Source organism: Caloenas nicobarica, chromosome 15 (assembly GCF_036013445.1).
Source record: "Caloenas nicobarica isolate bCalNic1 chromosome 15, bCalNic1.hap1, whole genome shotgun sequence".
NCBI lineage: Eukaryota > Metazoa > Chordata > Aves > Columbiformes > Columbidae > Caloenas > Caloenas nicobarica.
In genome coordinates this window covers 3,105,026-3,133,021 of record NC_088259.1, presented here as the reverse complement: position 1 = coordinate 3,133,021, position 27,996 = coordinate 3,105,026, and the positions used below count along the sequence as shown (strand labels likewise).

The window sequence follows — 27,996 nt, the reverse complement described above, 5'->3', positions numbered from 1 at the left end:
CCCCGGAAGGCTGGTGTGGTTCCGGGCCGCGCGGCGCCATGGACTCGCTGTGGCGGCTGAAGCGGTTCGATGCCTTCCCCAAGACCTTGGAAGACTTTCGGGTCAAGACGTGCGGGGGCGCGCTGGGTGAGCGGGCGGGGTGAGGGCGGGCGGGCCCGGGCTGGGGGGACCGTGCGGGCCGTGGGGGCGGCGGCGGGACGCGGCGGCTCGGGGCTGACTGCGGTTCTCGTCTCCCCGCAGTGACGGTCGTCAGCGGGCTCATCATGGTGCTGCTGTTCTTCTCGGAGCTGCAGTACTACCTCGCCAAGGAGGTGAGTAGCGGCGCGGGGGGGAGCCCTGCGGCCCGGGGCGGCCCTGCCGTGCCCCGCTCCCCGCCGCAGCCTCACCCGTGCGGGGGTTGTTCGTCCCCCGCGGCCGCCCGCCCCGCAGAGCCGGGCTGGGGCCCGCTGGCGCCGGACAGCGTCTGCAGGGCTCTCCGCGCTGCCTCTGCCGCCTGCAAGCAGGTGACAAGAGAAGAGAAAGCGCAGGAACCCCCCGTCTCCACCCCGAATGCTGAGGTTCCCAAACCGTTATGGTTTTTAAAAGTCTGAGGAATGGGAAGCGCTCGGCTACCATGGAAGGTGTGGGAGGCAGCAGCTCAGGTGTCTCACAAATCCCACGTCTTAAAAATCGGCTCCTGAACCAGAGCAATGGAGGGAAAGAGGCCTCTTGGTTTGCTTCCAAGTGAAACAGAACTCTGTTTTTCCTTTGTTCCTAGGTTCATCCGGAATTGTACGTTGACAAATCGAGGGGAGACAAGCTGAAGATCAATCTAGATGTTATTTTTCCACATATGCCGTGTGCTTGTGAGTCAGACTTCCGAATGTTGGGGACAATGTTGGCACTTGCCGAGGGCCCAGCAGGCTCCGTGCCCTGGCGCTGCGGCGTGCTGCACGGCTGCTCGGGCCTCGGCCGGGCAGGAGCTGCTGGTCCCGGGGGCTGACGCAGTGATTGCAGCCAGGCCGCTGGAAGCTTCAACCAGCGCTGCCAGTCAGGCAGTGTTATTTTTCTAGATTGTCGATGAGGCTAGGGTAGTGACCCACTTACTACATTTCTGCGTGGTGCTGTACTTTGTCAGAGAGCTCAGTAATTCTGAAAAAGCTGGCACGGAGTTCACCTGGGACTCGAGATTTGACTGTAGTGTTGTCGAAAAACTTTAGAGTCTCCTTTGGAAGTTACTTGATGAGGCACAACTTTTCCTTTAATTTTGTACTTAAATTCTGACTGTAATGCAAATGCCACATGATAACCTTTCTTCAACTTTTTCAACATCAGAATGAGTGTTAACAATCTGATTACCTTTTAACTAAACTCAAAACAAAGTTGCAGGTTGAAGTGATGGAAATTTTTTAAGTCTTGCTGCGTAGGGTAAGGGAGAGTGTCAGGAGGAAGGAGCCAGGCTCTTCTCGGTGACAACCAATGATAGGACAAGGGGCAATGGGTACAAACTGGAACACAGGAGGTTCCACTTAAATATGAGAAGAAACTTCTTCATGGTGAGGGTGCCAGAGCCTGGCCCAGGCTGCCCAGGGAGGTTGTGGAGTCTCCTTCTCTGCAGACATTCCAACCCGCCTGGACACCTTCCTGTGTAACCTCATCTGGGTGTTCCTGCTCCGGCGGGGGGATTGCACTGGATGAGCTTTCGAGGTCCTTTCCAATCCCTGACATTCTGTGATTCTGTGATTACTGCTGTGCATGCTATCCACCTATCCATCTTTCCTGCCTATTGTTCTGTTGTAATACTTTCTTTGGATAAGCACAAGGCTCTAACTGTAGTGAGTCTGAAGTCTTTCTGACCACCCAAGATATTGTCGGTCTTTGCCTTCCTCACATTTAAAAGGCATGGGAAGGCCAGAGAGACTGGAAGCCTCTGCTGTTTTGTTCAGAGAAGCTGTTGGTCTTAGAAGAGAGCATGTAGGCAGCAAGTGCATCGTGGTGCTTCGATATCAGGCCGAGAGCACAGACCTTCTCATTCTTCTTTGGGCAAAGGGATCACAAGGAAATGTGCTGATTTGGAGGGGGGAAGGATGACGGGGTAGATGTAGGAGGCAGCTTTTGACCAGTTTTAAGCTTAACTCTGGAAGATGATTATGGGCTCTGAGGGGTTTGGTTTTGGTTTTTTACCTTAAGTGTATTTCCTTTCAGGGCAACGCTTTATGTGGCAGTTGGAAACAGTGTACACCAAACCAAACCCTGTATCTGGAAGGGTCCTTTGGGGTGCCGCAATGTGCATCTTATTCCTGGCATGTCACTTGGCCCCAGCCATACACACTCTTGCAGTTTGTCACGTTCCTATCCTCCTGGCTGAAAGATTCTGTGTTTTTGCTGGTTGAATGCTTTCCCTGCCTGCCACAGGCCGTGACCAATGTGTGTTTATAGGCCACTTTCCTTGCTCCCTGGTTTCAGACTTGAGCATCGATGCCATGGACGTAGCAGGAGAGCAGCAGCTGGATGTTGAGCACAATCTATTTAAACAACGTTTGGATAAAGCTGGCAATCGTGTGACTCCAGAGGCTGAGAGACATGGTAAGATGCTGTTCTGCCTTCCTTGGATGGATACTTTCGTAGTGGTTCCATCACTGTATGACCATTTTGAGATTCACAGGAACAGATTAGACAAACTCTTATTATACTTACTACTTTTGCAAGACAAATCTTTGCCTGGTCCCTCTGAAATTACGATAAGGTCTCATGGCTGCATTTCAGGTATAAAGCTGCTGATTTAATGGTCTTTTATCACTAGAAATCGAGCAGCTATTCTGGCAAAACTTGACTTTGGTTTTATCTTTAAGTCACAGTGGGCTGACAAATGGGATGACCCGGCTAGAGGAAAGAGCCTCTCTACTGGGAAAGCTCCAATGACTTGACCCTCAAGCCTAAACTTGCCCCTTACTGCATTAACTTTGTGTGTGTTAATGCATACCTGATAAATATATTTTAGTTGATTTATCGGTTACAAGCTGTAGTAAGTGCTCCTTGGCTACATAAACCTCTCCTCTACATTTTTTGCATGTTATGACTCATTGTTATACTTCCATGCAAACCAGAAACGATTCTGACAAAGTGTTGCAGTCTAACAGTAATACTGTCTTGACTTTTCCTTTCCAAAACATGAGCTCCTTAGTGCCTTTTCGGAGGGACAGTGTAGTTCTTGTGTCATCATGAACTAAATTTGTTGATTTGTATCACTTGGATTTAACTTCTCTGTTCTTGAAGTTGAAAGGCTAAGCCAAGAGCTGAACAATGGGCAAGTACCAGAGTTTCTCCTGTTGTCACAGGAATGTGGTGATAATGTTTTTCCTGCTGTGCCACTGAGCAGCCTTTCTGTATTCAGAGGTTGTGGAGAGGAACAGAAACTTGTAGGGAGCAAACCCTCTCAGCTAGAAGAGGCCTTTTAAAAGAGAGCAGATGCATTGCATGCAACCAGCAATTTCTTCTGCTATCTGGAAAAAGCACACAACTAGTTTGGTTTCCATCACCTGCATTGCAGGTTGGGTCAGAAGTATCCACCTGTCTTCGCTAAATTCTGATTATCAGTTTCTATTAGTAACACTGACATTCAGTCAGTTATTTTAAGGCAACTGCGGCAGTATTGACCTTAAATTTAGTAAAGCATACCCAAATTATATGGAGTGGCATCTTGAGGCTTTTTCTAATCATAGGTACATTAAAATAGTTGATAACATAACGATTTCTATGATAGGTTGCATTCCGTGCTTGGATGTCGTCTTACTCATTTCCATTGAATGATAATAAATTATTTAATTCTTTATTGGTGGCTCTTACCATTTCCTTCCTTTTGACATGGATGGAGTTTTCCAGTTTCACGTATCGTATCTGCATGCAAGTTGATGATCATGTTAACAAGAAGAAACCCTTCATGTGAAGCTTTATGTACTGCAGTTTCTTTGTAGTATCTCAGCATCGTGTGTTACCTGCTGATGCTGTCTCTGAGACAACAGGCAGCCACTGATCCCACTGAAAAAGCTGCTGCTGGTTGCTGTATCTCGAAAGGCTCCATATATTGTACAGGTGTTCTTGCTCAAATGGTGCGAATCATGACTTTGACAAAGCGTAGCAGTTATTAAGCTGTATTCTTCCTGACACTATCTTTTAGTGTAATTATAAGATTAAAAGCCATAGCACTTTTTAAACAATGAATTCTTCAGTGCACTTTCAGCTACTTCAAACGTGGTAAGCTTTAGGACGAAGGTCTTACGCAGTCGTTTAATAATGGGTATATTTTCTTAAAAGTTTTTATTTGCTTGATCATAACTACCATAAATATTTAATTAAAGCAATAAGGTTAATGACTGATTTTTTTTGGTGCATATTTCATACTTTCTAGTTAAAATCTTCTTTTTCTGTGGCTAATAAAAAATACAGACATCTTTAATACTCAGTTCCATCCACCTGTTATATGTCCCCATCTCAACAAACAAGGCCCCAAGGACGTTTTATCCCCACAGCAGTGTCTGACTATGTACTTTCTCACCTTCCTCAGCATCAGTTATCCAAGGAGCCACCTTTTCAAGGTTTGTAGAGTGCAGTGCAGCAGTGCGTAGGTAGTGAGCCTCGGAGGGCTTTGGTAACCCAGGAGACTTAGTCCTGTCCTTCAGGATTTGTGAGCTGAAACAGCCTGACTTTAAGGGGGCCTGTTGTTGTAAGAGCCAATATTTTTGAAAATGTTGGACACAAAATTGGCTCACTTATTCCTAACTCCAAAATTTGCAGACCTTTGATCTTTATTTTGGCCCTTGGCAAGAAGAAAGTCCTGTTGGAGTTTTCTGTAGGCATCTCCTGCCCTTTGGAAGGTTTCAGTTGTCACCAGCTCTCATCTCCTCAGCCTTTTGCACGTAAGAACATAGAGCGCCATGAGTTTGTGCCCCAGCCATGCTGCAGCTGCGCATCCAACACACATGTGGCACAGACACAGGCAGAATTGTTAAGGCACGATGAAGGTAGAAATTCCTCGGAGATTTCTAGGGAGCGGTGGTTAACATGTGTGCCTTGTCAGCATTGTCATCCTGGAAGACTGGCTGTCAGCTTTCCACTCGGGAGATTCCCACTCTAATCTTGTTTCACAGCAATATATCACAGTGTTCCCTACACGTCTTGGGACACGATTATGCATTACGCACTGTGGACTGCTATTGAAAATTTCGTTTGTGTAACAGGTCCTGTATCATTTGCAGTTTTCTGATTTGGTCTACTTTAGTATGCAAGTAAGATTCTGACCGGCGCTCCAGCAAGGCTTGCAGGTAGCCAGTTCTTTCTGTGGAGGGTGTTCTTGAGATGACAAATGCTACTACTTGGTCTTCCCACCTCAGCGAGCTCTGCGTGGACTATTTCAGGTGGGCTTTGGCTGCAGGATACGCAGCTTCTGACACAAAATCATTGCATTCTTGTGTAGCACAGGTATTGGGCATAGAACAAGAGCATAAGACAGCATTTCTAGACGTGCCTCATGACTCTGAATCCTCTTTTGTTTTAGAGCTCGGGAAAGAAGAAGAAAAAGTGTTTGATCCAAATTCTTTGGATGCCGATCGCTGTGAGAGCTGTTACGGGGCAGAGTCAGAGGACATTCGGTAACCTTTACACGTTTTCACATCTTCTTAGGTCTTGAGCTAATACAGTTATGTTGCATGTGGTTTTTTTTCCCAAATGTCAATGAGGGTCTGTGCAATGAAATCCTCCTGGGCACGTGTTCAGAGAATGATGAGAACTGTTGGGGTTTTGGTATACCTTTGGAAGCTGCACTCATGATTCTTAAAAGCGTGCAGAGCTGTGTTGTCTAGTTTGTCTGCACGCCCGTTTAAGGGCAGTACAAACTGCACTTCCTTTGCAGTAGCACAAAGATTGTATCTCAGCACATGGGATCTTTTCAGGGGTTATTTGGTGTCCAGAGGGGAGCTGTGTACATTATTTCTCCGTTATGTGAGCTGTTTTGGAATAAAACCTGGTTTTGGCCTTGCCTTCTCACTTCTGCTGCAGGCTTTGCATCCTTATGGGAGCAAAGACCAGACATCTGTCACTTACACAAACTACAGGTGTCATTTGGTGTTTCTCATTTGTTCTGCCTGCAAATTCCTGTAAGAATGGATCCATGATAGTCCATAGGTTCTGGACTATCCTTCACTATTATTGTCTCTGTAGTAACTTGGTTTGTCTCATCTGTCAAGTTACATCCATCCCCAGAAAAGTTTCCGTCTTGAGGGATTCATGATTCCAGCCTTCAGCTTTTTCTGTGGTCCAGCAAAACATGGAACTCTTTTTTTCCAGTGACCAAGACATTATCCAGGGGTAGAAAAGTAATGAGTAAAGTTTGCCATTAACCTTCCCTCCACTGTCGACAGTCTTGCCCTAAAAACAGAGGAAAGAAGGAGCAGAAACTTTATTAACACAGGGAAGTTTCAGACTGCTCAGAACTGTGGGACGCTGATGTTGGTTTTGTAGCAAATGCCTTTGCCAAGGAGTGATGTGACTATCTAAATGGCCAGACTCAAGCACTGCATTCAGACGGCTTTCATCCTCATGCCAAAATCTCAAAAAGTACATCAAGCAGCCCGAGCTCCCTCAGGAGTTTTAGGCCATCTTCCAGGATCCAGTCCCTGATGTTTGCTTTATTGCTGTGTTGAAGAAAAATCCACCAAGGGTTCATGTCCTGAGGTGGAGCATCTCTTTCTAGCGATAAAGATGGTAAGATGGTGCTCGTGCTTTTGCAGGTGTTGCAATACTTGTGACGACGTCAGAGAAGCATACAGACGGCGAGGCTGGGCCTTCAAGAACCCCGATACCATAGAGCAGTGCAAGAGGGAAGGGTTTAGCCAGAAAATGCAAGAGCAGAAGAACGAGGGCTGCCAAGTGTATGGTTTCCTGGAGGTCAACAAGGTGAGAGATGGGCTTAGCTGGGAACCCGCTGCGTGCTGGTGATGACTGTGAGAAGGCAGAGTTGGGGCGTTCCTCTCCTTTCCCAGATTCAGATGTTCATAGCACAGTAACACCATGACCCCTGGGCTCTGCGGGGACTTGTGCCCCCAAAGGGGTTCAGCAGGAGAGGCAGGAAAAGCGGTGGGAACATGCTAATAATAGAGTGCACTGTCAGCAAGTTTGCTGCTGACACCAAACTGGGAGGAGTGGCTGACACTGGAAGGCTGCGCTGCCATCCAGAGACCTGGACAGGCTGGAGAGTTGGGTGGGGAAAAATTTAATGAAATAGAACAAGGGCAAGTGTAGAGTCTTGCATCTGGGAACGACCTGTTGGAGAGCAGTGTAAGGGAAAGGGTCTTGGGGGACAGCAGGGTGACCATGAGCCAGCACCGGGCCCTTGTGGCCAGGAAGGGCAATGGGACCTGGGGGAATTAGAAGGGGGTGGTCAGTAGGTCAGAGAGGTTCTCCTGCCCCTCTACTCTGCCCTGGTGAGACCTCATCTGGAATATTGTGTCCAGTTCTGGGCCCCTCAGTTCCAGCAGGACAGGGAACTGCTGGAGAGAGTCCAGCGCAGCCACGAAGATGCTGAAGGGAGTGGAGCATCTCCCGTGTGAGGAAAGGCTGAGGAGCTGGGGCTCTGGAGCTGGAGAAGAGGAGACTGAGGGGTGACCTCATTCATGGGGATCAATATGGAAAGGGTGAGTGTCAGGAGGATGGAGCCAGGCTCTTCTCGGTAACAACCAATGATCGGACAAGGGGCAATGGGTACAAACTGGAACACAGGAGGTTCCACTTAAATATGAGAAGAAACTTCTTCCCGGTGAGGGTGCCAGAGCCTGGCCCAGGCTGCCCAGGGAGGTTGTGGAGTCTCCTTCTCTGCAGACATTCCAACCCGCCTGGACACCTTCTGTGTAACCTCATCTGGGTGTTCCTGCTCCGGCGGGGGGATTGGGCTGGGTGAGCTTTCGTGGTCCCTTCCAGTCCTTGACTTTCTGTGTTTCTGTGTGATTCTGCGTAATTCTCTGTTTTGTGGTGTGGGCTGGTAGGAAGCATGCTGGCTGGAGAAGCTCAGCTTTTCCTCCCATCTAGCTAGCCAGTCTTTTTGCTGATGTTTTTGGAGGAGGAGAGACAGCTTCCTTGAGGTTAGATTGTCCCACCTGCTCTTCTGGTCTTAGAGCAGAGACCATCAGTGGATGCTGGAGAGAATGATAACCAACAACGTGCCAGCAGAGGAGCTGGGGAGACTGAGATGTTCTCTTCTTTAGAGAAACAGTGGAACCAAGACTTGGAATTGTCAAGCTGAAAATGCTCAGAGAGGTGGTTTTTGCAATGGGTGTATGAACATATAGTATGAGATATATCAGATAACAATGTAAGTATCCCATTACTTGCCGGGTTACGAAACCCATAAGACTTGGACATGCAGGTTATGAATCCCAGTACATTCTAGAAGTGAGGCCCAGGCTAATTATTTTTTTAAAATTCAAACTCTGTTTTGTTTTGGTTTTGTTGTGGTTTTTTGTTTTGGCTTGGGTTTTTTTACATCTTTATGTACTTTTCCTGGAGACCATATTCATTATTTCTGGAAAGTAAACCTTTTATACTCACCAAGCCAGACACTGTGATTTGAGCATCATCCTGGGTACCAAACCATTAGGGGACCCTCTATCACCACGTGTGATAAGCAGAAACAGTTCAGAGGGGGATGCTGGAGGTAGCAAGGATCCAAGGGTGGGTGTCAATGGGGAAATTTCTTCATTCTCGTCGGGTCTGCAGTTGTTATACCAGAAGCAATAGGTTTTGCACAGACATGGAAGGTGTAATGTAGCACGTGAGCACTTCTTCCAGGGGAGAGTGTGTGTGATTGCTAGTAAGTGTCAGGGAGGCACCTAATATCTGTATCCCTTCCAGATTCCAGGATGACATTTTAACTATCTTTGCCTTTATGGAGTTTTTTTGAGGTGTTTTGCTTTTGTTGTTTTTTGGTGGGATTTTGGGGGGGCGGGTTTTTTATAGGTTTAGTGCTTTATTTTTGCATGCAGCTTATTTTCATGGATGCATACATAGGATCACCATTGTTTATTGTATTAAGGGGTTTTTTACCCTGCTCACTCTCCCCCTCAGTCACTTCCTCCAATCCCTTTTTGTGATACCTTTTTATATTTCCTGCAGCAACAGTCCATTCCCTCCCAATAGGCTTAATTCCTTCTTCCCATTTGCATGTCATGGAATCATAGAACCATTTTGGTTGGAAGAGACCCTCGCTAAAATAATCTGCATAGAACAGTTATTATGAACATTAGTATGTAATGGTGGCTTTCCACATGACTGCCTGTGGGGAAGAGGGGAAATTAATCTCTATTTTAGGACAATATCTTCTGATAGTTACCTGTGAAAATGAGTTGCTTGGTGTCTGTCTTGCTAAAGAGAAATTTAGAAATCCAAGCACCAGTGTGACTGCTTTATTTCTATAGATTCAGACCTTTTAATGAAAGATTACTGTCTCCTGCAGGTAGCTGGAAATTTCCACTTTGCACCAGGAAAAAGTTTCCAACAGTCTCATGTACACGGTAAAGTATTTTCTTTTCCTGCTTGTGGTGACCTTAGCTTTCAAGTGTATCTGACTGTTTTCTTTGAATATCTTTGCATTGCTATCCCCAAGAACAGCAGCACTGCTTTAGTGGGGAGGCCGTTGTTGAAGTTTTGTTCCAAAGGTTTAAAACCATCATGTACAAATAGAAAAGTGTTTTCTGGAGGTGCTGCCACGTGGGTGTGGAAGAACTTGAAGGAGAATGTTCCTGGGCAGTCTCTCAGTCTCACTTGTTCCATAAAACTTTGCTGCTTTGCTGTAAAACAACCTCAAGTCAGGTGTTCAGGCCAGGACATGAATATCAGTATCTCCGGAAGTGGTATTTTGGAGAATATGTCAGGAGAATGTTAAAGCAATTCAGAACTTTGGGAGTAAAGTTGTGAAGGACTTTCTCAAGTATAGAGATAGATATAAATGCACAGTGGTCAGAATAATAGTGATAGTTTATAGAATCATAGAATGGTTTGGGTTGGAAGGGACCTTCAAAGGTCATCTAGTCATCATATCACTTCCTTCTTCCTTGCCGTCTTTCTTCTAGTCAAGGGGAAGCTGAGGCTTCTCATTCATCCTTTAGATTATCATTGGACCGTTCTGCTGCTGAGGTGCCATCTTCACTATTTTTTAGGGAAGACATTGCCCATCGTGCTTTATTGACAGACAGAGGGCTTTTCAGGATTCATTAAAATGTATCATTAGATTCCTTCAATTCCCAGAAAAGAAGCTGATGCTGATGACAACATTCAGGACATTCTCTGTCCTAAGGACACACTCTCAGTGATCATGACTGTTGCTGTGGGTGAAGCAGTTCTGTACATGGTCCAGATTTTGTGGTTATCTTACACCCTATGTGGTCAACTGGAGGAACAAAGTTATCTCTGAAGGCACTGATTTTGTGATTACCATTTGTTTTCGCCTCATTTGTGGGGATGATTGTGGAAAGAAGAAACTCAAGTAAGCCGCTCTTTGAGACGATGATTTTTGAAGAGGAGCTGCCCCCTCAGGGCCACCCGGCTGTGCCTAGAAATGTGTGAAGCTCTTTTAGCTCTCTAAGAGCACAAATTCACGGGTCAGTTGTACATCTTTGTTAATGTTCTGCCCATGTATTTAAGGGAGGATTTATTCCCATCTCTACTAGAGATTTGTTTGACAGCCACAACCTATTTGAAGGCATCCTTGGGCACTATGGATGATCTCTAACAGCCTCTCTTATTTTATGTACTTTTTAATGTTTTGAACGCTGAATTGCAAAAGGACATACAGGCTTTGACTGAAGACTGGTTGTCATTTTTTAGGTCCCTCGGCATCTTCTCATTGGCAACCAAGAGCAAGTGATGCTAATTCTTTTTTTCTGCAGAGGCTGCAGCCTCTTCCTGTGTTCTTTTCATGGACTCTGACTAGTTTTGGGGCTGTCTCTATTGCACAGGCCTTCTGCAGATACCAGTTCCTCATCTGAGCTCTTCTCCTGCCCATCAGCATTCTTGGAAAAAAAAAATAATGTGGGACTCAATCTCTATCACTCAAGGACACTATTTCAGTGTGGAGGAGATCCAAATCCTCTGCTTGATCACCTGTACAGGATTCCTTCCATAGAGGCTGTTTGTGTGAGCTTACTGTAACTTCTGTCCCAAAGCAGCGTCTGACAGGGAGTTAACCGTTTTCATCCCCATATTGAATGCTGGAGCCTGAGATCCTTATTTCAGCCTCAGCATTGCTAAGGACTGTTCTTTTTATGCTGGTAAACTCTGAGTTTGGTTGTCTTGGTGTTGAAAGATGCAAGATCTCACCCATCTCTGGGCAGATGGATAAACCGTTTTCAGGTTATATCAAGTGTGTTTTGGAGACCACAAATGTGACGTTTCTCGTTGTCACTGGCTGATAAGCCATCAGGGCTCAAGCAACACCAGTCATTGGGAATGCCTGACACTTGTCATGCAGTATCTTCTCCCTACCAGAAAACGTGTTGTTGTAGAAGCACCACTGGGGATGTAGCATTTGGCAAAGTGGATTGAAATTGCTGTGTGAAGGATTCGGAGGCCCATCTCTGAGGAAGTGTAAGTCAATGACACTTACTGGTTAGTCATGCACAGCGTTGAATACACGTGAACAGTCTGTCAACATAAGAATAGAGACTACTCAACCTCATTTGAGATACGCCATCCAAACATACATTTCCTTGCCCCCAGTCCTTCCAGGTATCCACATTTCTTGGGATCTTGCAAGAGAATGAACAAAACCAGCCTCATGGTTTGCTGCCTTCTCTGTGCATCAGGTCTGATGAAAGAAGCACGGGACTGATTAAGAACAAAAAGTTGTTACCCAGGTTTGAATGTTAGTATGTTGTGAATGCAAACCTTGAGTGCACTGCTGAATAGCTTTGCTCTTAAAATGACCTTACTGTTAAGACTGAAAAAACCTGAATATAACCAACATTGTTATCTGGCATGCTGCTTTAGAGCTCGGTTAACATATATGGACATATCACTGTATTTTTCCTTTTAGTGATTCATCCTGCATTTTTGTTTCTCTGTTACTCTTTAAATGATAGCTTGTCCATGTATCAGTCCTTTGGCTAGCTAGGGAGTAATTTTACGTGGCCTAGAAGGCTGTCTCTCTTCCCCTTTTTGGTACGAGTTTTAAATACTGCTCTATCTGAATCTCTGTATCTTTTCATTGTAAGGATCTGAATATTTCTCTTTTCTCTCCTACTTTGCTGATTTTTGCAGTGCACGCTGTTGAGAGTAAGTGTTGCCGTATCCATTTTTATTTTCCAAAACTGTTTACTAAAGAACTAATGTGATTTCTGTTACTTACTGTGCCCATAACTCTCCTTTGGGAGGAGCTGTTGATCTAGGCTGGGATTTGAGACGATTTCCTGAAAGCTAAAAGGAGAGCTATTGCAGGTCATTCTTCTGTGGTAAATGAGGTCACCAGATGAGAAAGGTTGAGAGTCTTTGTCTTAAACGATTTTAATATATCAGTGTTGGAGAAAACGTGTTGGTGGATTATCAGTTGCTCTGTGCAGATAATGTAATTGAGGGGGACATGGTGACACACTGGAGAGACTTCTGCCTTTTGAAGTCAGGTGGGATAATTATCTTATTTAATCTCATTTGTACAACAGGCTAGAGAATTTCTCCTGGGAATTCATGCACCAACCCTGCTAATCTCAGAATACTCAGTAGGAGGTTTTCCATGGGTTTGTAAACGATTGGATTTTTTTAAGGGTAATCACAGATGGTTTGAGTTGAAGGGCCCTCCCCAGCTCCCCCAGTGCCCCCCTGCCATGAGCAGGGACATCTGCACCAGCTCAGGTTGCTCAGAGCCCCGTCCAGCCTGGCCTGGGATGCCTCCAGGGATGGTTCAGCCACCACCTCTCTGGCCAACCTGGGCCAGGCTCTCACCACCCTCAGGGGCAACAATTTCTTCCTTATATCTACTCTAAATCTCCCCTCCTTTAGTTTAAAACCATCGCCCCCTGTTCTGTCGCAACAGGCCCTGTAAAAATCTGTCCCCATCTTTCTTATAAGCCGCCTTTTAGTACAAAAGGCCGCACTAAGGTCTCTCCGGAGCTTCTCTTCTCCAGCTCTCTCAGCCTGTCCTCCCAGCAGAGCTGTTCCAGCCTCGGATCATTTCTGGGGCTCCTCTGGCCCCTCTCCAGCAGGTCCATGTGTGTCCTGTGCTGAGGACCCAGAGCTGGACCAGCCCTGCAGGGGGGTCTCACCAGCAGCTGTCAGGGTGGTTGGAGTCCCCCAGCAGGACGAGAGCCGGCGGGTGTGATGCCTTCTGTAGCTGGAGTAAGAAACCTTCGTCAATAGGCTCCCCTTGATTGTGCAGCCTGTAGTAGACACCAACCATAAGGTTCTCTTCATTGCCTTGGTCAGTAATTCTTATCCAAATCAGGGTGATTATGGGTTGAGATGTGATGTTTCAAGTCAGTAACATCTGGTGGAGGACTCAGGCTCTTGGCTTTGCTCACTCCCTCCCCTACTCGCAACATTTTCTCTGTTGCTCCCTGCCTCAGTCCCCTCTTCACGATGCATCCATATGCTGCCCATCGTCTTCCTGCCACTGTGCTCCTGTAAGATGTTTTCCTCCAGAAAATTCATTCCCAGTTTGAAAACTGGTGTCCTAGCTGTGTCCCGGGTTTCTTGCAGTCTCAATGTGTTTATTGACAGAGTCCTGAGTGGTCATAAGTGCTGCGAGTGAGAGCCTGGCCCAGGTTGGCCAGAGAGGTGGTGGCTGAACCATCCCTGGAGACATCCCAGGCCAGGCTGGACGGGGCTCTGAGCAACCCGAGCTGGTGCAGATGTCCCTGCTCATGGCAGGGGGGCTCCGGGGTGGCTGGGAAGGGCCCTTCAACCCAAACCATTCTGTGACTCTACGAATGCTGTTTTAAAGGTAAAGGACTGAATTTCACAGTCTAAGGAGGCTTTGTGGTTGTTCAGGTCAGAAATGCAAGATGGGAGAATTTTTCAGATAGACAGCAGTTCTTAAAACTGTGTTGCTGAAACAGTGAAGAAAACGAGGTTATATAGAAACAGACAGACTTCTTGACAAACTAAAGATGTTTTCTGTGTCTTACTTAGCTGCCATTGTGGAAAGGAAGGAATGTGTTTGTTTCCTCAGAAATAACGGTCTCTGGTCCTAGCTGACAGTCTCTTGAGATTTCCTGTTCTGTTGCTTCTCTAAGCAGGCCAAATAGCCTGTTGTTTTATGTTAAGCGAACTCTGGCTAGGTAGACATTTATCTGCAACCTAGAGTATATACACATGTGCTTAGTATAATCCTCAGTGATCAAAGATAAATAAAGCTGTGGTCTGGGGGAAGACTATTTTAGAAACTGAATGTATAAATCATGCTTTTTTGCAGAGTTGTAAATCATTTATCGGAGAGGAGTTTTATAAAAACTAATTAATCAGTGTTTTATCTGTGGAAGGTATAGCAGAGCACTGGGGAGAAGTTTTGTTTTGGATAGCCGTAAGTGTTAAAAGGGGTCACACACGATGTAAAGCCAGTATAAGAGCTTAGTTAACGACCAGTCTTTCTCAGGTGCTGGCCTGGAATTTCTGTGGTGCTGCTGTTACTGTGACACTTGACAGCCTTATCAGTGCTCAGCTCCCACTGCATATGGTAACCAATGTGACCATCCAAGCGTTAAAGCTGATAAACACCGTAATCCTGAGCCGGGTCCTGGGAGCACGGGGGCCAGGAGGAGCATCGCTGTCCCCCCCGTGCATCGCTGCACTGCGCCTTACTCTGGGGCTGCTCTGCTGGAGGAATAGCCCCACATAAAGCAAAAATTACATTTCAGCCTTCTCTGATGTGGCTCATGACCAAAAGGAGGGTGGGACAGGAATGAGCCATCAATAGAAAAACGTGGAGGGACAAAGACTGTTTTATTCCTTTGGCAGTAGGTCTGGTTTTAATGCAGATCTGCCAGGACCAGGATCCCTGCAGAAGGTGTTAGGAACTGAAGGTGACCCTCTGCTCCCTGTACAAAAGGCAGTGGGACTGGACCCTTCGCTGACAGCTGAGGCACATAACTCTTGTACAGATCTACTGCAGCGTGAAACAGAGGGTTGCTGCTAACCAGTAGAAAACCAGCCTAGCATAATCCCAAGGCCACTTCTCCCTTCTTTCCCTGCCCACCTTTTCACATCTATTTCCAAATTTTTTTAGTAAGTCTCTTTTTTAAAGCCAGATGAGTTCTGTGGTCCAGTTGCCAGTTCAGGCACACAAACCGCTGTGCTGGCAGCAGCGGTAGGGCTGCACGCTCCTCAGAGACAGAAACGGCAACAGGAACGGCTGAAGCCAATGCAGCTCTGAGCTCTTTGTAATGCAGAACCAGCACGTCAGTCCCAGTGATTGCAGCCTTAGGTTCTGGGCATTTTAACTGTGAAATGCAAGGGCCTCTCCCTAGGTCAGAGCATTAGGAGGAGTATAGTTTAGGCTTAGCATTTCGTTTTCTAACTGTACATTCTCTGTTTTGCATATCTATATCTTTGGGTTTAGTAAGGGTTTTACACAAATACAAGTAAAGCTTCTGGTGTTTTATCGAAGGATGTTAATGGAAAAAAAATGAGTTCACAGCACACTCGTGTTAAATAGACGTTTCAAAGGAGAGGCTATTTTCAATCAGTTCTTTAGCTTTGCAGGCAGTCTGGTGCCAGGCTGTATATCAGAAACCCTTCAGAGGAGCAGCATTCCTAATCTTGGTTAATAGTGTAGCGGCACTTGGTGATCTGACTCCATCAGCTCCTAAAATAATAGCCCACGATTTCTGAAGTGTGTTTTTCTTTGCTAAGGTGAAGAGTGAGGTCTGGTTTCCTGAGCACAAGAATTTACCTGTTAAAATGCACCACCGCCTCTGACTGCTTTAAGATGATTGTGAGACTTTGAGTAAACCCGGTGATCGCTTCTTTAGGGCACTTGCATGTGATATTAAGGCACGTGCTCTGCTCAGCTGTTAGTTTAGATCTGTTGTGCCTCTGTGTTTTACAGTAGTTAGCGCAGTTGTGTGTATCAGGCGGTGACTGAGATAACAGTAGTGTTTCCCTTGCTTGCCCCGTGGGGTCTTGTTTTTGCCCTAGGTTGAGAATACATTCAGGTGAGGACTGAAATACCCAGTCTGAATTAATCCCAAATTAAAGTTACTTCACTCCAGCAGTGGCTAGTCTGTGTTAGGAGGGGAATTGCAGCAGTTTTATCTCTGACATGCCCTACTGCAAACAAGAGAGAAACCCAGGCGATTTTCTTGATTTTAGATCACGATGGAAATGAGAGGAGCTCCCTTATAGGATAGAATAAGGTAAATAGATACCACAGTCTGAACTATATTGTTAAACTATTTTTCTATTACAGTTCACGATCTGCAGAGCTTTGGACTTGATAATGTAAGTGTTGCCAAGATAGTGTTCTAGTTCTGTTGGTCTATTTTCCTCCTGGATTTCCCTCCCTTTGCCGCCCTGAGATCCCGGTGTGCTGCACACAGCCGGATTTGGCTTGATGGGTCTGAGCAGAACCTGGGACCTGCTTCCCCACGGGGCTCTGAAGTATGTTCTGGGATATCTGCATGTTGCTTGGCAAGTCTGTTTCCCTCTTCCTGAGACTGCCTTGCTCCTTCATCTGTGCTTCCCAGGTTTCTAAGGTGGACATTTTCACAAATGCTGCTAGATCTGCTGGGGAGGGAAGCAGATGATGCCCATACCTTTGCCACCGAGGCAGCTGACAGCGTGTGCTCCTGTGGGTGGGAGACCCTGCTCTGTAGATGGGAGGGAAGGGCACTGGGATCTGGGGACTTCCAGCAGGTAAAGGAGAAATTCTGCATCTTGGAATCTCCCATAAGTAAGAAAAAAGAGCAAGTGCTTTGGAGTTTACCATGTGGATGTGCAGAGTAAGGGAGGACCCATCTCTGTTCCAGAGCCGCACTCAGAAAAATATACAAATAATTAACTTTAGTCCCCTTATCTTCACACTGGGATGTTGTGCCGTTGTTTGAATTATTAGTATTTCCATTTCAGATCAATATGACACACTATATCAAACATCTCTCGTTTGGAAGGGATTATCCAGGCATTGTGAACCCTCTGGATGGGACGGACGTCACTGCACAGCAAGGTAAAAGCCAGCTGAGAGAAATCACTTTTTAAGTGCCTATATTAATAAGTGTTAGAAGAGAACAGAGCAAAGTTCCCAGTCTTTAACAAGAACCCTGACAGCGTTGTGTTAAAACGTGGACTCCTCCACCTTGTGCTCGTTCTCGAACAGCCACCTCCATTCATCTGGAACAAATCTGCCAAGATGTTTTGATTCTGTGACCTTTCTGAAAGATCTTTCTTTTCGGTGTTCATGGATGCACAGCAACAGGTCCAGCACAGCGTTACTGAACGCCTGCACCAGGTGTAGCTCAGGGACAGCCCTGTCTGGCTGCTGCACGCGGTAGGAGATAACCAGAAGATGCAGGATAGAGGGAAAAAAACCTAACAGATAGTTGCTGGAAAGCTGTGGTGTCTGCTTGACCTTGATCCACCCAACAGTAACAGCTGAACAGCTGCAGGGCAGTGGAAATTTTGCTGATCTCTTCTAGAGAGCTCGAGTTTGCTGGGGAGAGAAGGAAAGCCAGTTCTCATGCAACTGCTGCTCAAACTACAATGTTTATTCACATAAGCTGCTTGTGTGCATTCTCTGTGAAAGATCCTGACCATACCGCTTTCTGTGCCACTGCAGACTTTATTGTTTTTTTAGTTCTGCTGAAGTCTGCGAACTTTGTCTTTGCAGGTACTCAGGGTGCGGTACGTGATAAAGCCTGGAGAAAGAAGCTGTTTACTTTGAGGTTCTGGTAGGATTGTTAATCCTACCTGAATCCGTTCTTTTAAATTTTCCACCATCAATTTTGATTCTTTCACCCAAATCAAAGGATGGTGCTTAAAATAAAATACAGAAAAAAAAAAAAGTGTCAGAATGCTCGATACAATCATGATGCCATAATTTTTCTCTCTGAGCGGGGGCCTGTAGCTGGCTGGTCAGATGCTCTCTGTAGGGTGAAGGTTTCTGTCCTGGGCCTTGGAGAACAAGCTGGCAAATTCCTGAGGAACTAGGACTGAAGATGTGCTCTGGAAAAGAAGTGGGAGAAGCAGATTGCAGGACAAATTTATGTTTATTGCACACCAGCTAAAGATATTATATATGAGAATTACTTCTTCTGTAGAAATGGATTAATAGTCTTCTCCTCTAGGGAATTTCATAGAAAATAGGTTTCAAAACGACTCCTGCCTCCCATTATCCTTAAGAGAACTGAAGGAACAGGCTGGTCTGAGCAGCAGCAGGAGATCTCCTATTTTTATTTTCCTCCCTGGTCCAGATGGTCCTTTTCATCTCCTACGGGAATAAACTGTAGTGTTAATTGAAGTCGATATAGGATACTCATTTAGAGTTGAGTATGTTTTCTTAGGGCTATGTTGTTAAAGTTTTTCATGTGCTAGAATAAGCACGTTACTAATTGTGTCTCTCTGTCTTTGCTCACAGCTTCCATGATGTTTCAGTATTTTGTCAAAGTGGTCCCTACAGTGTATATGAAAGTAGATGGCGAAGTAAGTACCATTTTCCCTATTTCTTTGGCAAGTGAAAGCCTGCAAACTGTCTCCTCATATCCTGACACTGACCATATCTGACCTCTGGTGTAAGCAATACAATCTGTTCAACGTTCTTCTTGTAGCCACCCCAGCAAGAATAAGTTTCCATGGTGTAATGTTATCTGTAACGTTGCAGCAGTGATGATACAGATCTCAGACTCCTCCATCCCACCTCAATCAAAGTGACCATGGCATGTTCATCCTATTCCTTCATGAATCCCTGCCAGTGCATGCTCAGGAGAAGTCAAAGCAGCAACGAGATCCTAAAAATGTTCTTTGGAGAATAACCCAAGATCAGCTTGTCTCCAGTGTAGAGACAACTTTAGCCTCCAAAATGGTGTGGCTAGATTTCCAGCCCTGCTTTCAGAATCTTTGATTCTGATTCAGAATCTTTGATATGGCATCTTCTTTTGGGACAGGTAAAATAAACAAATTACTGAGGATACCTGGGTGAGACAAAGATCATGAGAACAATCTTATGCTCTCTTCTGAAGCCAGCCTGAGGGAGCAGAAAGAACTGTGATTTCTTTCATTCATTTGGAAACATTTATTTTGGTTGCTGTCATTCTGCAGGGGATCTCAAGAGCTATGGAGAACCTCTTTTAAAAAACAAACCAAAACAAACCAGACCTGTCAGTTATTATTTTAGGGCCCCCATACTCTAAGGGCAGAAGAAAAATGTAAGCAGTTACGTTTCTTTTGCAAAGAAAACCGCAGTAGAGGCGGCAGCCCTGCTGTTGTGCAGACTTCCCCACCAGTGCTACCCCGTGTACGTGTCTAGCCCCTGAGGAAGAGCCAGGTGCCACATGCCCCAGTACCTCTGTGAGCGCAGCTCAGGTGGCTCAGCTCCCTCGCTGTCGCCCAGGTTTGGTTCTCTATCTGTGTGGGTGGCCCACGCCCAGCTTCAGTTTAACACCAAACCTGTTTCCTCTGAGGTGAAACCCAAGTGTGGTTCTGGGGCTGGTTCAGTGCAAGGACTGATGGACTGATCTCCATGTGGATGAAACTATGCCAAAATGTGACTCCCTTGTCTTACATAGTTTTATAAGGCGGTGCAAACCCCACAGTGCTGGGAACCCCGACCACCTCAGGCTCTTCACCCAAACCCACGGTGCTCTTGGGCACGTACCGCATACCCTTGCAATCAAAACAATGTTCTGCTGCACATCCACACAACCTTCATGTTGCTTTAGGCACTCTGAAATGTAAATCACTGGCAAATTATTAGTTATGTCCAAGGCTGTGTAGGAAGCACAAATCTGAGGAGCCACATGGCCACAGGAGATAGAATGCAGACCTTGTAGTGAAGCTGTCCTGGAGCAGTGTGGACAGAGCTACCCAGCAGAATCCATTGCAAAGGCAGATGTAGTTTGTATTTCTTCATCTGCCCTAAAGATTGAAACTGTTTGCAAGACATGATTCTCATGATAAATCCTTATGTGGACCACTGTTTCTAGTCCCTGCCTAGAAAGGACCCATCTGACTTCTCCTGGAAGTTTGGTGCAAGTTATTTGCCATGAGGTGATACTGGGAGAACCTTCAGACCATGTTTGAAGCTCATTGTGCTTGAATCCAGGATGCTTCTGCAGATGATTGAAATTCCTGAAGTACAAGGGATAGTTAATCTGAGCTCTTATTATTACGGCCACCTCACAGTGCCATTAAACCCCCATGGTTTCTGTTTCTCTTGATGAAATCTCACATTCTATTGTAGAGTTGTTCAGTTGTCAAAGGACTTCTCCTGTCAAAAAAATTGTTTTTTATTAGTCACCAGGTGAGGAATCCATGCAGACCATGATGCTTATGGTATCTATGGATCCAAGTGTGCTGTCAGATCACAGACTGGTTGGGGTTGAAGGGACCTCTGGAGATCATCCAGTCCAACCCCCCTGCTCATGCAGGGTCACCAGAGCAGATCACACAGGTCGGTCCAGGTGGGTTTGAATGTCTCCAGAGAAGGAGACTCCACACCCGCTCTGGGCAGCCTGGTCCAGGCTCTGGCACCTCAAAAGAAGTTTCTCCTCATGTTTAGATGGAACCTCCTGTGTTCCAGTCTGTGCTCGTTGCCCCTCATCCTGTCGTTGGGCACCACTGAACAGAGTCTGGTCCATCCTCTGACACCCACCCTGGAGATATTTATCAGCATTGATAAGATCCCTCTCAGCTTCTCTTCCCCAGGCTGAACAGCCCCAGCTCTCTCAGTCTCTCCTCCTGAGAAAGATGCTCCAGACCCCTCAGCATCTTTGTAGCCTCCACTGGACTCTCCAGTAATTCCTGGTTCAGGAGCTGGGTTATACATTCAGTACTTGGAACCCCCAAATGTGGAATTTGGTAAAGAAGCTGGAGAGTATGTTTCTCAGCTTGGATTGTAATTTGTGTTAAATAGCTTATTAGGGATCATAGAACATAATTTCCTTTTACAAGCAGGGGTGTAATTTAGGGTTCTGCTTGCTGCAGAACGATGTTCGGGTTTCTTAAAGAGAAGTGCAACTTAAAATAGTTTGGTGGCAGGTTCACTCTATTATTTACTGCATGGGGGAGATATGCCAAGCCGAATGCTGCTGACCTTCTCTCCAGGTGCCTCTACCTGTTCATGAAGCAAACCTTCAAGCATCTTCCCTCCCTGATAACCGTTCGCCCCAGGGGCTGTGTCTTGGAGCTCTAGAGACAAACTCTCAGGTGAAGCCGTATCCGTCACGGTGCAAACTGTCAGGCGTCTTCTCTCCCTGATAACCGTTCGCTCTGGAGCCCATTTTTAAAGCTCCTGTGGCAAACTTTCAGGCAAGGCCCTTAACGCATGCAAAACAGACTTTCAGGAAACAAAATTTTCAGAAAATAAAAAATTTAATGGAGTAGAATAGCAGAAGGACTGGCTCAAGCTGGGTACCTGTGCAGAGGTCCGCCTAAGCATAGAAAACTACAAACTTTTATATCTTTACAGACCATTCACACCAATATCCAGTCCAATAGCAAAATTTCACCACCAGGTCCTTTGCTCCCCGTTGGACCCTTTTTCCCTGACTCCACGTGGGCCTTTGTTTCGTTCAGCTGTAGACATTGGTTTTGGTCCATATCCTTGAAGGTGCCGTTTTGTCTGGATAAATCCTTTCTTCTCAGCAAAGTGCAAAATAGGCCCCACTTTGCAGATGTCTGTGATGTCTCTGCGTTAGCCCTGGATCGTTGTTTTCCCAATCAATTCCATTTTTCCCAGCAAAATGCAAGCTGGACTTTATCTTGCAGGCATTTAGTGTAGCCTGCAGTTGCTTTTGGTAAATACGAGCTTAAAATTTTAGCAAATCCAGTCTACCAAGTAACATGAATCAAAGAGTATATTAAAAATCATACAACCTTATATCTCTAAATAATCCATTACATTTGGTGTGCATCTGCTTAAGCTAAATGATTAATGTTGAACTTGAATTGGGCTCATCCACTGACCGCTGAGTAGTAAAACCATTGCCATACAGCTTGCTTATTTAGCAGAGAGAGCTCAAAGTGGCTCATCCAGGCTGTCGTATTTATGGAATGAAGTGGTTGACTCATAGTCAAGTTGCACACAGTAGGAAAAGTCTGCATGAGACTCCCTGCGCCCACAAGCCGCCGGCGTTCAGTTGCGGTTCTGCTTCCCTGTGGGTCTCCTGGAGGGAGTTCTTGGCCTGGCTGCAGCTCAGGCCCTTCCCTCCTCTGGAGCCTGAACCAAACTGCTGCTGGTTTGGTTGTGGGGGTCGAGTGCATCCGCCACAACAAGAAAGCCCATTTGTTTGCTCTAAGGATAAGACTGGTATGCACAATGTGTAGAAGAACAGCAGGGCATGGAAAGAATGCTGCAGAGTGGTTTTCATCTATATAAAGATGGGCAATCTGTGTCCTGCAGCCCTGGCACTGTCCTGCCTTTATGTACAGTTTCGTTTTTTCTCGCTCTTGAATATGTATGGCTTTTTCGAATAGGTTCTGTCTCCTGAAGCTTGCTTGGGTGGACTGCATTTTGGGAGAGGATGACGCGGACTTGGGGTTGAGGCTGAGAGGGACAGCTTGTGCCATTACTTGCCTGCAGAGAGCAAAACAGCCCAGGCTGGGGACTGATGCATCTCACATTCTTTGGGCTGGCTGGGGCCTTAGCTGACAGACCTGATCCTGGTGATGTTCTTTGTCGCCCTTTGTGACACTGTCAGGCCCTTCACAAGTGAATGACAAGGGCTACATTGATATGGTTCACTGAGCTCATGTTTTAGTAGGTTTTGCTATCCCTCATTAACAAAACAACGTTTTCTGTGCTTGTTTCCCGCTAGGTGGTGAGAACTAACCAGTTTTCGGTGACACGACATGAGAAGATAGCCAACGGGCTGCTGGGAGACCAGGGTCTGCCTGGTGTGTTTGTGCTGTACGAACTTTCGCCCATGATGGTGAAGCTGACAGAGAAACACAGGTAAGAGACGCGTCAATCTATTTCATTCACCCTCCGTTGATTTTTGTCATTTTGCATAGCTTAAAACTGCCTCCGCGATTAGACGGGACAGTGCAAACGCCTGAAAGCCGTCCAAGCCCCTTCCCAGTCGGCAGCAAGGAAGAGGCGCTCCCAGGTGCCCTTCCTCTCAGTGTGAACATCTGGAAGGGATTGGGGTTATTCTGATATTACCTGAGGTGTTTTAATCCAGTGTCAAGACGGGGAAAGGAAATTGTCGCAGCAGGCAGAAGTCTGATATAATGGTTCTCGGTTCAGACTAATTTCCTCAAAGTCTTTTTTAATGGGAAGACTAGAGCAGCACCTGCAGCAGCACCCATGCTGATCCACCCTGGTTACTCACTCTGCATTTGCTATAGCTTCTCTGCATGTTGTAGTCAGTGTGCAACCTCTTTGTTCCTTCCAGGTCCTCCATTAATCACAGGCATGTAACTGCAGAGGAATGGAAGGGGCTGTAGCTGTCCCATCTTTTAGGATCATAACAAGGGACAGCCAATGTCTATACCTTAACATGTGCTTGGGGATTTAGTTTCTGAGGTAGAGCAGCCTGCTGTGCATTCTGGCTGGGTAGGAGTGGATAGAATCTTAGGGATTAAAAGGCCATCCTTCAGGTTTATAAGCTCAGCACTTGTCTCCTAGGGTTGCCATTGAGCTCGTTGAAGCATGCTGCTCTAATGCTGCTCAGTAAAGGTATCAGTGCCAAACTCCATTCTGTAACCAATACGAGTTATTTTATTGTTAAATCTGGTAATTTTCAGCTATTAATATTTATATAATGTATACTTATGTGCTGTGATGAACGTTAAGATAATTATGAATTAGTTTTTATTAGTTAACAGTTACTTATCTGACATTGGTATCTGAGCTCATGCTGGTTGTTCCAATTGTTTTCCCCATTCTAGGTCCTTCACTCACTTTCTCACGGGAGTTTGTGCCATCGTTGGAGGTATATTTACAGGTATTGCACCCTTCAAGCTTTTTTCTTCCTAAAGCGTAAACACTTGACATCTTAACTCCTTCTAAAGTCTGCATGGCTAGTAATAAATCCCTGTTTGATGGGGAGAGATTATTTCAGCCTTCAGGAGGGAATATAGCATGTTCTGCAGAGCCATGGGAGTGGCATCAGATGGTAATTCGCACTGCAGACTTCCGAGATGCTGTAGATCAGGGGTGTCAAACTCATTTTCACCAGGGGCTACATTGGCCTTGTGCTTGCCTTCAAACGGCCAAATGTAATTTTAGGACTGTATAAATGTAGGAGTAGTTACATTTGTACAGTCCTAAAATTACGTTCGGCCCTTTGAAGGCAACCGCGAGGCTGATGGGATTCCTGGACTTGATTGTATTCATTTCAATGGCTGACTCAGGGAAAGGTTTTCAAAAATGATTTTAATGAGAAATGCAAGTGCCCTCTAGCACTGATTAGGTTTGACAGCCAGTTTGTAGTGTTCGCTGCCATATGCCGTGTTCAAACTCTGCATTCTAAAGGACAGATTACATCAGCTGTGTATCAGTTTTTGTGTTGCAGCATCAAATTGGTTCCACAAATAGGGATAATATTAGGGCAAAACAACCACAAAAACCAGTCATCTGAAGCGTTACTCAAAGGCCAAATGGTAAGGCCAGTAATTCTGTATTCTACAGTAATGAACAGAAGACTCAGTTCCCATTTTAGCTGCTACTCTTTATCACAGAATCACAGGATGTCAGGGGTTGGAAGGGACCTCAAAAGCTCATCCAGTCCAATCCCCCGCCGGAGCAGGAACACCCAGATGAGGTTACACAGGAAGGTGTCCAGGTGGGTTGGAATGTCTGCAGAGAAGGAGACTCCACAACCTCCCTGGGCAGCCTGGGCCAGGCTCTGGCACCCTCACCGGGAAGAAGTTTCTTCTCATATTTAAGTGGAACCTCCTGTGTTCCAGTTTGTACCCATTGCCCCTTGTCCTATCATTGGTTGTCACCGAGAAGAGCCTGGCTCCATCCTCCTGACACTCCCCCTTTTCATATTGATCCCCATGAATGAGGTCACCCCTCAGTCTCCTCTTCTCCAGCTCCAGAGCCCCAGCTCCTCAGCCTTTCCTCACGCGGGAGATGCTCCACTCCCTTCAGCATCTTCGTGGCTGCGCTGGACTCTCTCCAGCAGTTCCCTGTCCTGCTGGAGCTGAGGGGCCCAGAACTGGACACAATATTCCAGATGTGGTCTCACCAGGGCAGAGCAGAGGGGCAGGAGAACCTCTCTGACCTACTGACCACCCCCCTTCTAATCCCCCCCAGGTCCCATTGGCCTTCCTGGCCACAAGGGCCCAGTGCTGGCTCATGGTCACCTTGCTGTCCCCAGGACCCCCAGGTCCCTTTCCCCTACACTGCTCTCCAACAGGTCGTTCCCAGATGCAAGACTCTACACTTGCCCTTGTTCTATTTCATTAAATCTTTCCCCGCCCAACTCTCCAGCCTGTCCAGGTCTCTGGATGGCAGTGCAGCCTTCCAGTGTCAGCCACTCCTCCCAGTTTGGTGCCATCAGCAAACTTGCTGACAGTGCGCTCTATTCCCTCGTCCAAGTCGTTGATGAATATATTGAATAGTACTGGTCCCATGTAGTATTAAAATGTCTGTCTTTGTGCAGGACCAAGCAATCTCTTACTTGTTCCTTAGATTGAGGTGTTGAATAAAAGAAAAAAAGAATGCGAAGCTTCACGAAGGTGTTGAAAACACCTTCACTGGCTCGCAGCCTGTGTTCCCTTCCTGGCAGGAGCTCAGGGTTCCTGTCCTGAGAGAGGGGACGCAGGGCTGTCTGGGGTTTGTGCTGCGGCAGACCCGTTCTGAGCTTCTCTGTGGTCCCAAACAAGCACTGAATTATTAATAACAGGCTCCTCCGGTGCTGGAGAGATTTGGGGAAAATCCTACGGTAAGAACTAAAGGCATCGGTTTGTTTTGCTTTGTGTCCTCAGTGGGGGAACATTGTGGTCTCCGATAAAGAGCATCCTTAGCAGGCAGCGTGGGGTAGAGTAGCTCACCAGTAAGGTTACTGTGAGATGGCAAGAAATGGGAGACAAGCCCTTGGCGAGCTGGGTCAGGCCGTGACGTGGCACCAAGCTCTCAGCATCAGCTTCCTCTGCGAACCCTTCTCACTCCTCCGTAAACACCGGGGACTCGGCCTGTCTCATTTTTACTTCTGTAAGAGCTTTTTATGGGGAAGCACGGTCACCTCTGCCCTGCAAGCTGGATCTTGTCTGTCCTAATGAGACGAGTTATTTCTTCTGAGCAGCAGCAGCAGCTGTTTTGTCTGGGGGAGCTGGAATTCCTTTCCACCAACAGAAGGGTTTGTGTTTTCTTTCCCTGGGAGTTGTTCTCTCTTTGAGGCATGTCTGGCTTAATCCGTGTGTTTTTTCCTTTTAGTTGCAGGATTCATTGACTCCTTGATCTATCACTCAGCACGTGCCATCCAGAAGAAAATTGAACTTGGGAAGACAATATAAATAAGCAACGACCTCACCCCACAAAAAAACTCTAAGGAGAACTAAACAGGTTTTTCAAAACACAAGTGATGCACAAGAGAAGAGGTTTGGAATTACCAGATGGCCCGGACCACTGCCCCATCATTGTTCGGCAGTAATTTGTGGACGGAACTGTTTGAACCTTGCTGCTATAAAGATTGGCCACCTGGTCTGGCTGTGCAGACCCTACTGTAAAAACCCCTTTGTGTCAGTCCATGTTCACCTGGTTCCACCCCTCCCCAAAAGAGATGCTGCGTTCTGTTCGCCTCCAGACCTGGGACGGATTCAAGTTGCCACCAAATAAGCTTTCTAGCGGCACCATCTAGCTTTTTAGGTTTTTTAAAAAATGTTTCTGAGTGTTCTGATGCTGTACGCCAGACCTCTGTGAAAATGTGCCAAATCCCATGCGCTTTCCTTCCAGCTGTCCTGGGCACTTGGGATGTGCTTACAGAACGGGGGGCGTTGCAGTTCCTCCAGGTTGCTCTTCAGAAAGATGCAAGTAAATGCTTCAGAAAAAAAAAGGGGGGGGAGATTTTATTGATTTTTAAATTGGATTGTGTTTTTCACTTCCTCTCTGTTTATATTTTGAAATAAAGTCCATCCTCTGTGTGTTTTGGTACAGCATTTGAAAGAATAATTAAATTATTTGAACTAATCCTGGTACTGAATTGGAAATTATAATTAAGAAACACACCTGCATTGTGGCAAAGTATGTTGATACCATGATGATGATGGATTTTTTTTTTTCCTTTTTAATGATCTACACAAGTGAGTGAAGTATGTGAAGTTATATTGGGAGAAAACTGAAAATAATGAGGAAGAGTAAAATATTGTGAATTCTTGCCTCATTTTGAGGCAAAACAGACTCATTACTGTTACATCTCAGCTCTGGATTTGCTTTGATATTGACTCTACACTTGGTCCAGCAGTGCACAGTGAGTGTGACAGGCACAGGGTCGGATAATGCAGAGAAAGCCGTTTTATAATTCACTTGGAAGTAGTTTGTGGGGTTTTGTGTGTGTATTTTTGTTATTATTGGGTTTTCTTAAATTAGTTGAACTTATCTACAAACTAGGGAGTAAACCTGTGTTTTTTCTGTCAGGAGGAGAAGCAATTTGAGGTGTGGGTGAGGAGACTGGAGGGAGCATAGTTTCTATGTTTTATCAGGAACAAAAAGTGACCTGAGCAGCTTCAATGGCTCAGCAGGGCACGCGGCTCTCTGGCTCAGTTTGAAAGAATAATCGAGAGAGGGAAGATGCATGGAAATAATGTAGCCAGAGTTTAACCCACAGTTAACTACCAGCTAATGGCTTGTCTTTGATTAGAAAGCCAAGTGTAAACCTCAGGAAA

General features: G+C 46.0%; 1 protein-coding gene across 2 annotated transcripts; it reads left to right on the top strand.

Moving 5' to 3' along the window:
• The first annotated feature begins 8 nt into the window (after positions 1–8).
• ERGIC3 (ERGIC and golgi 3) lies at positions 9–27,260 on the top strand. 2 transcript variants are annotated; one of them, XM_065645480.1, is made up of 14 exons: positions 9–126; positions 241–311; positions 758–845; positions 2,446–2,565; positions 5,534–5,627; positions 6,765–6,930; positions 9,482–9,539; positions 12,283–12,297; positions 16,421–16,452; positions 17,080–17,176; positions 18,584–18,648; positions 22,980–23,116; positions 24,055–24,110; positions 26,549–27,260. In XM_065645480.1, exons 1-14 carry the CDS (start codon positions 39–41, stop codon positions 26,626–26,628), a joined length of 1,167 nt encoding a protein of 388 aa, XP_065501552.1. In that variant the 5' UTR covers positions 9–38; the 3' UTR covers positions 26,629–27,260. The 2 variants fall into 2 exon arrangements, with proteins under 2 accessions (XP_065501552.1, XP_065501553.1); XM_065645481.1 differs by lacking the exon at positions 12,283–12,297.
• The last annotated feature ends 736 nt before the right edge of the window (positions 27,261–27,996 follow it).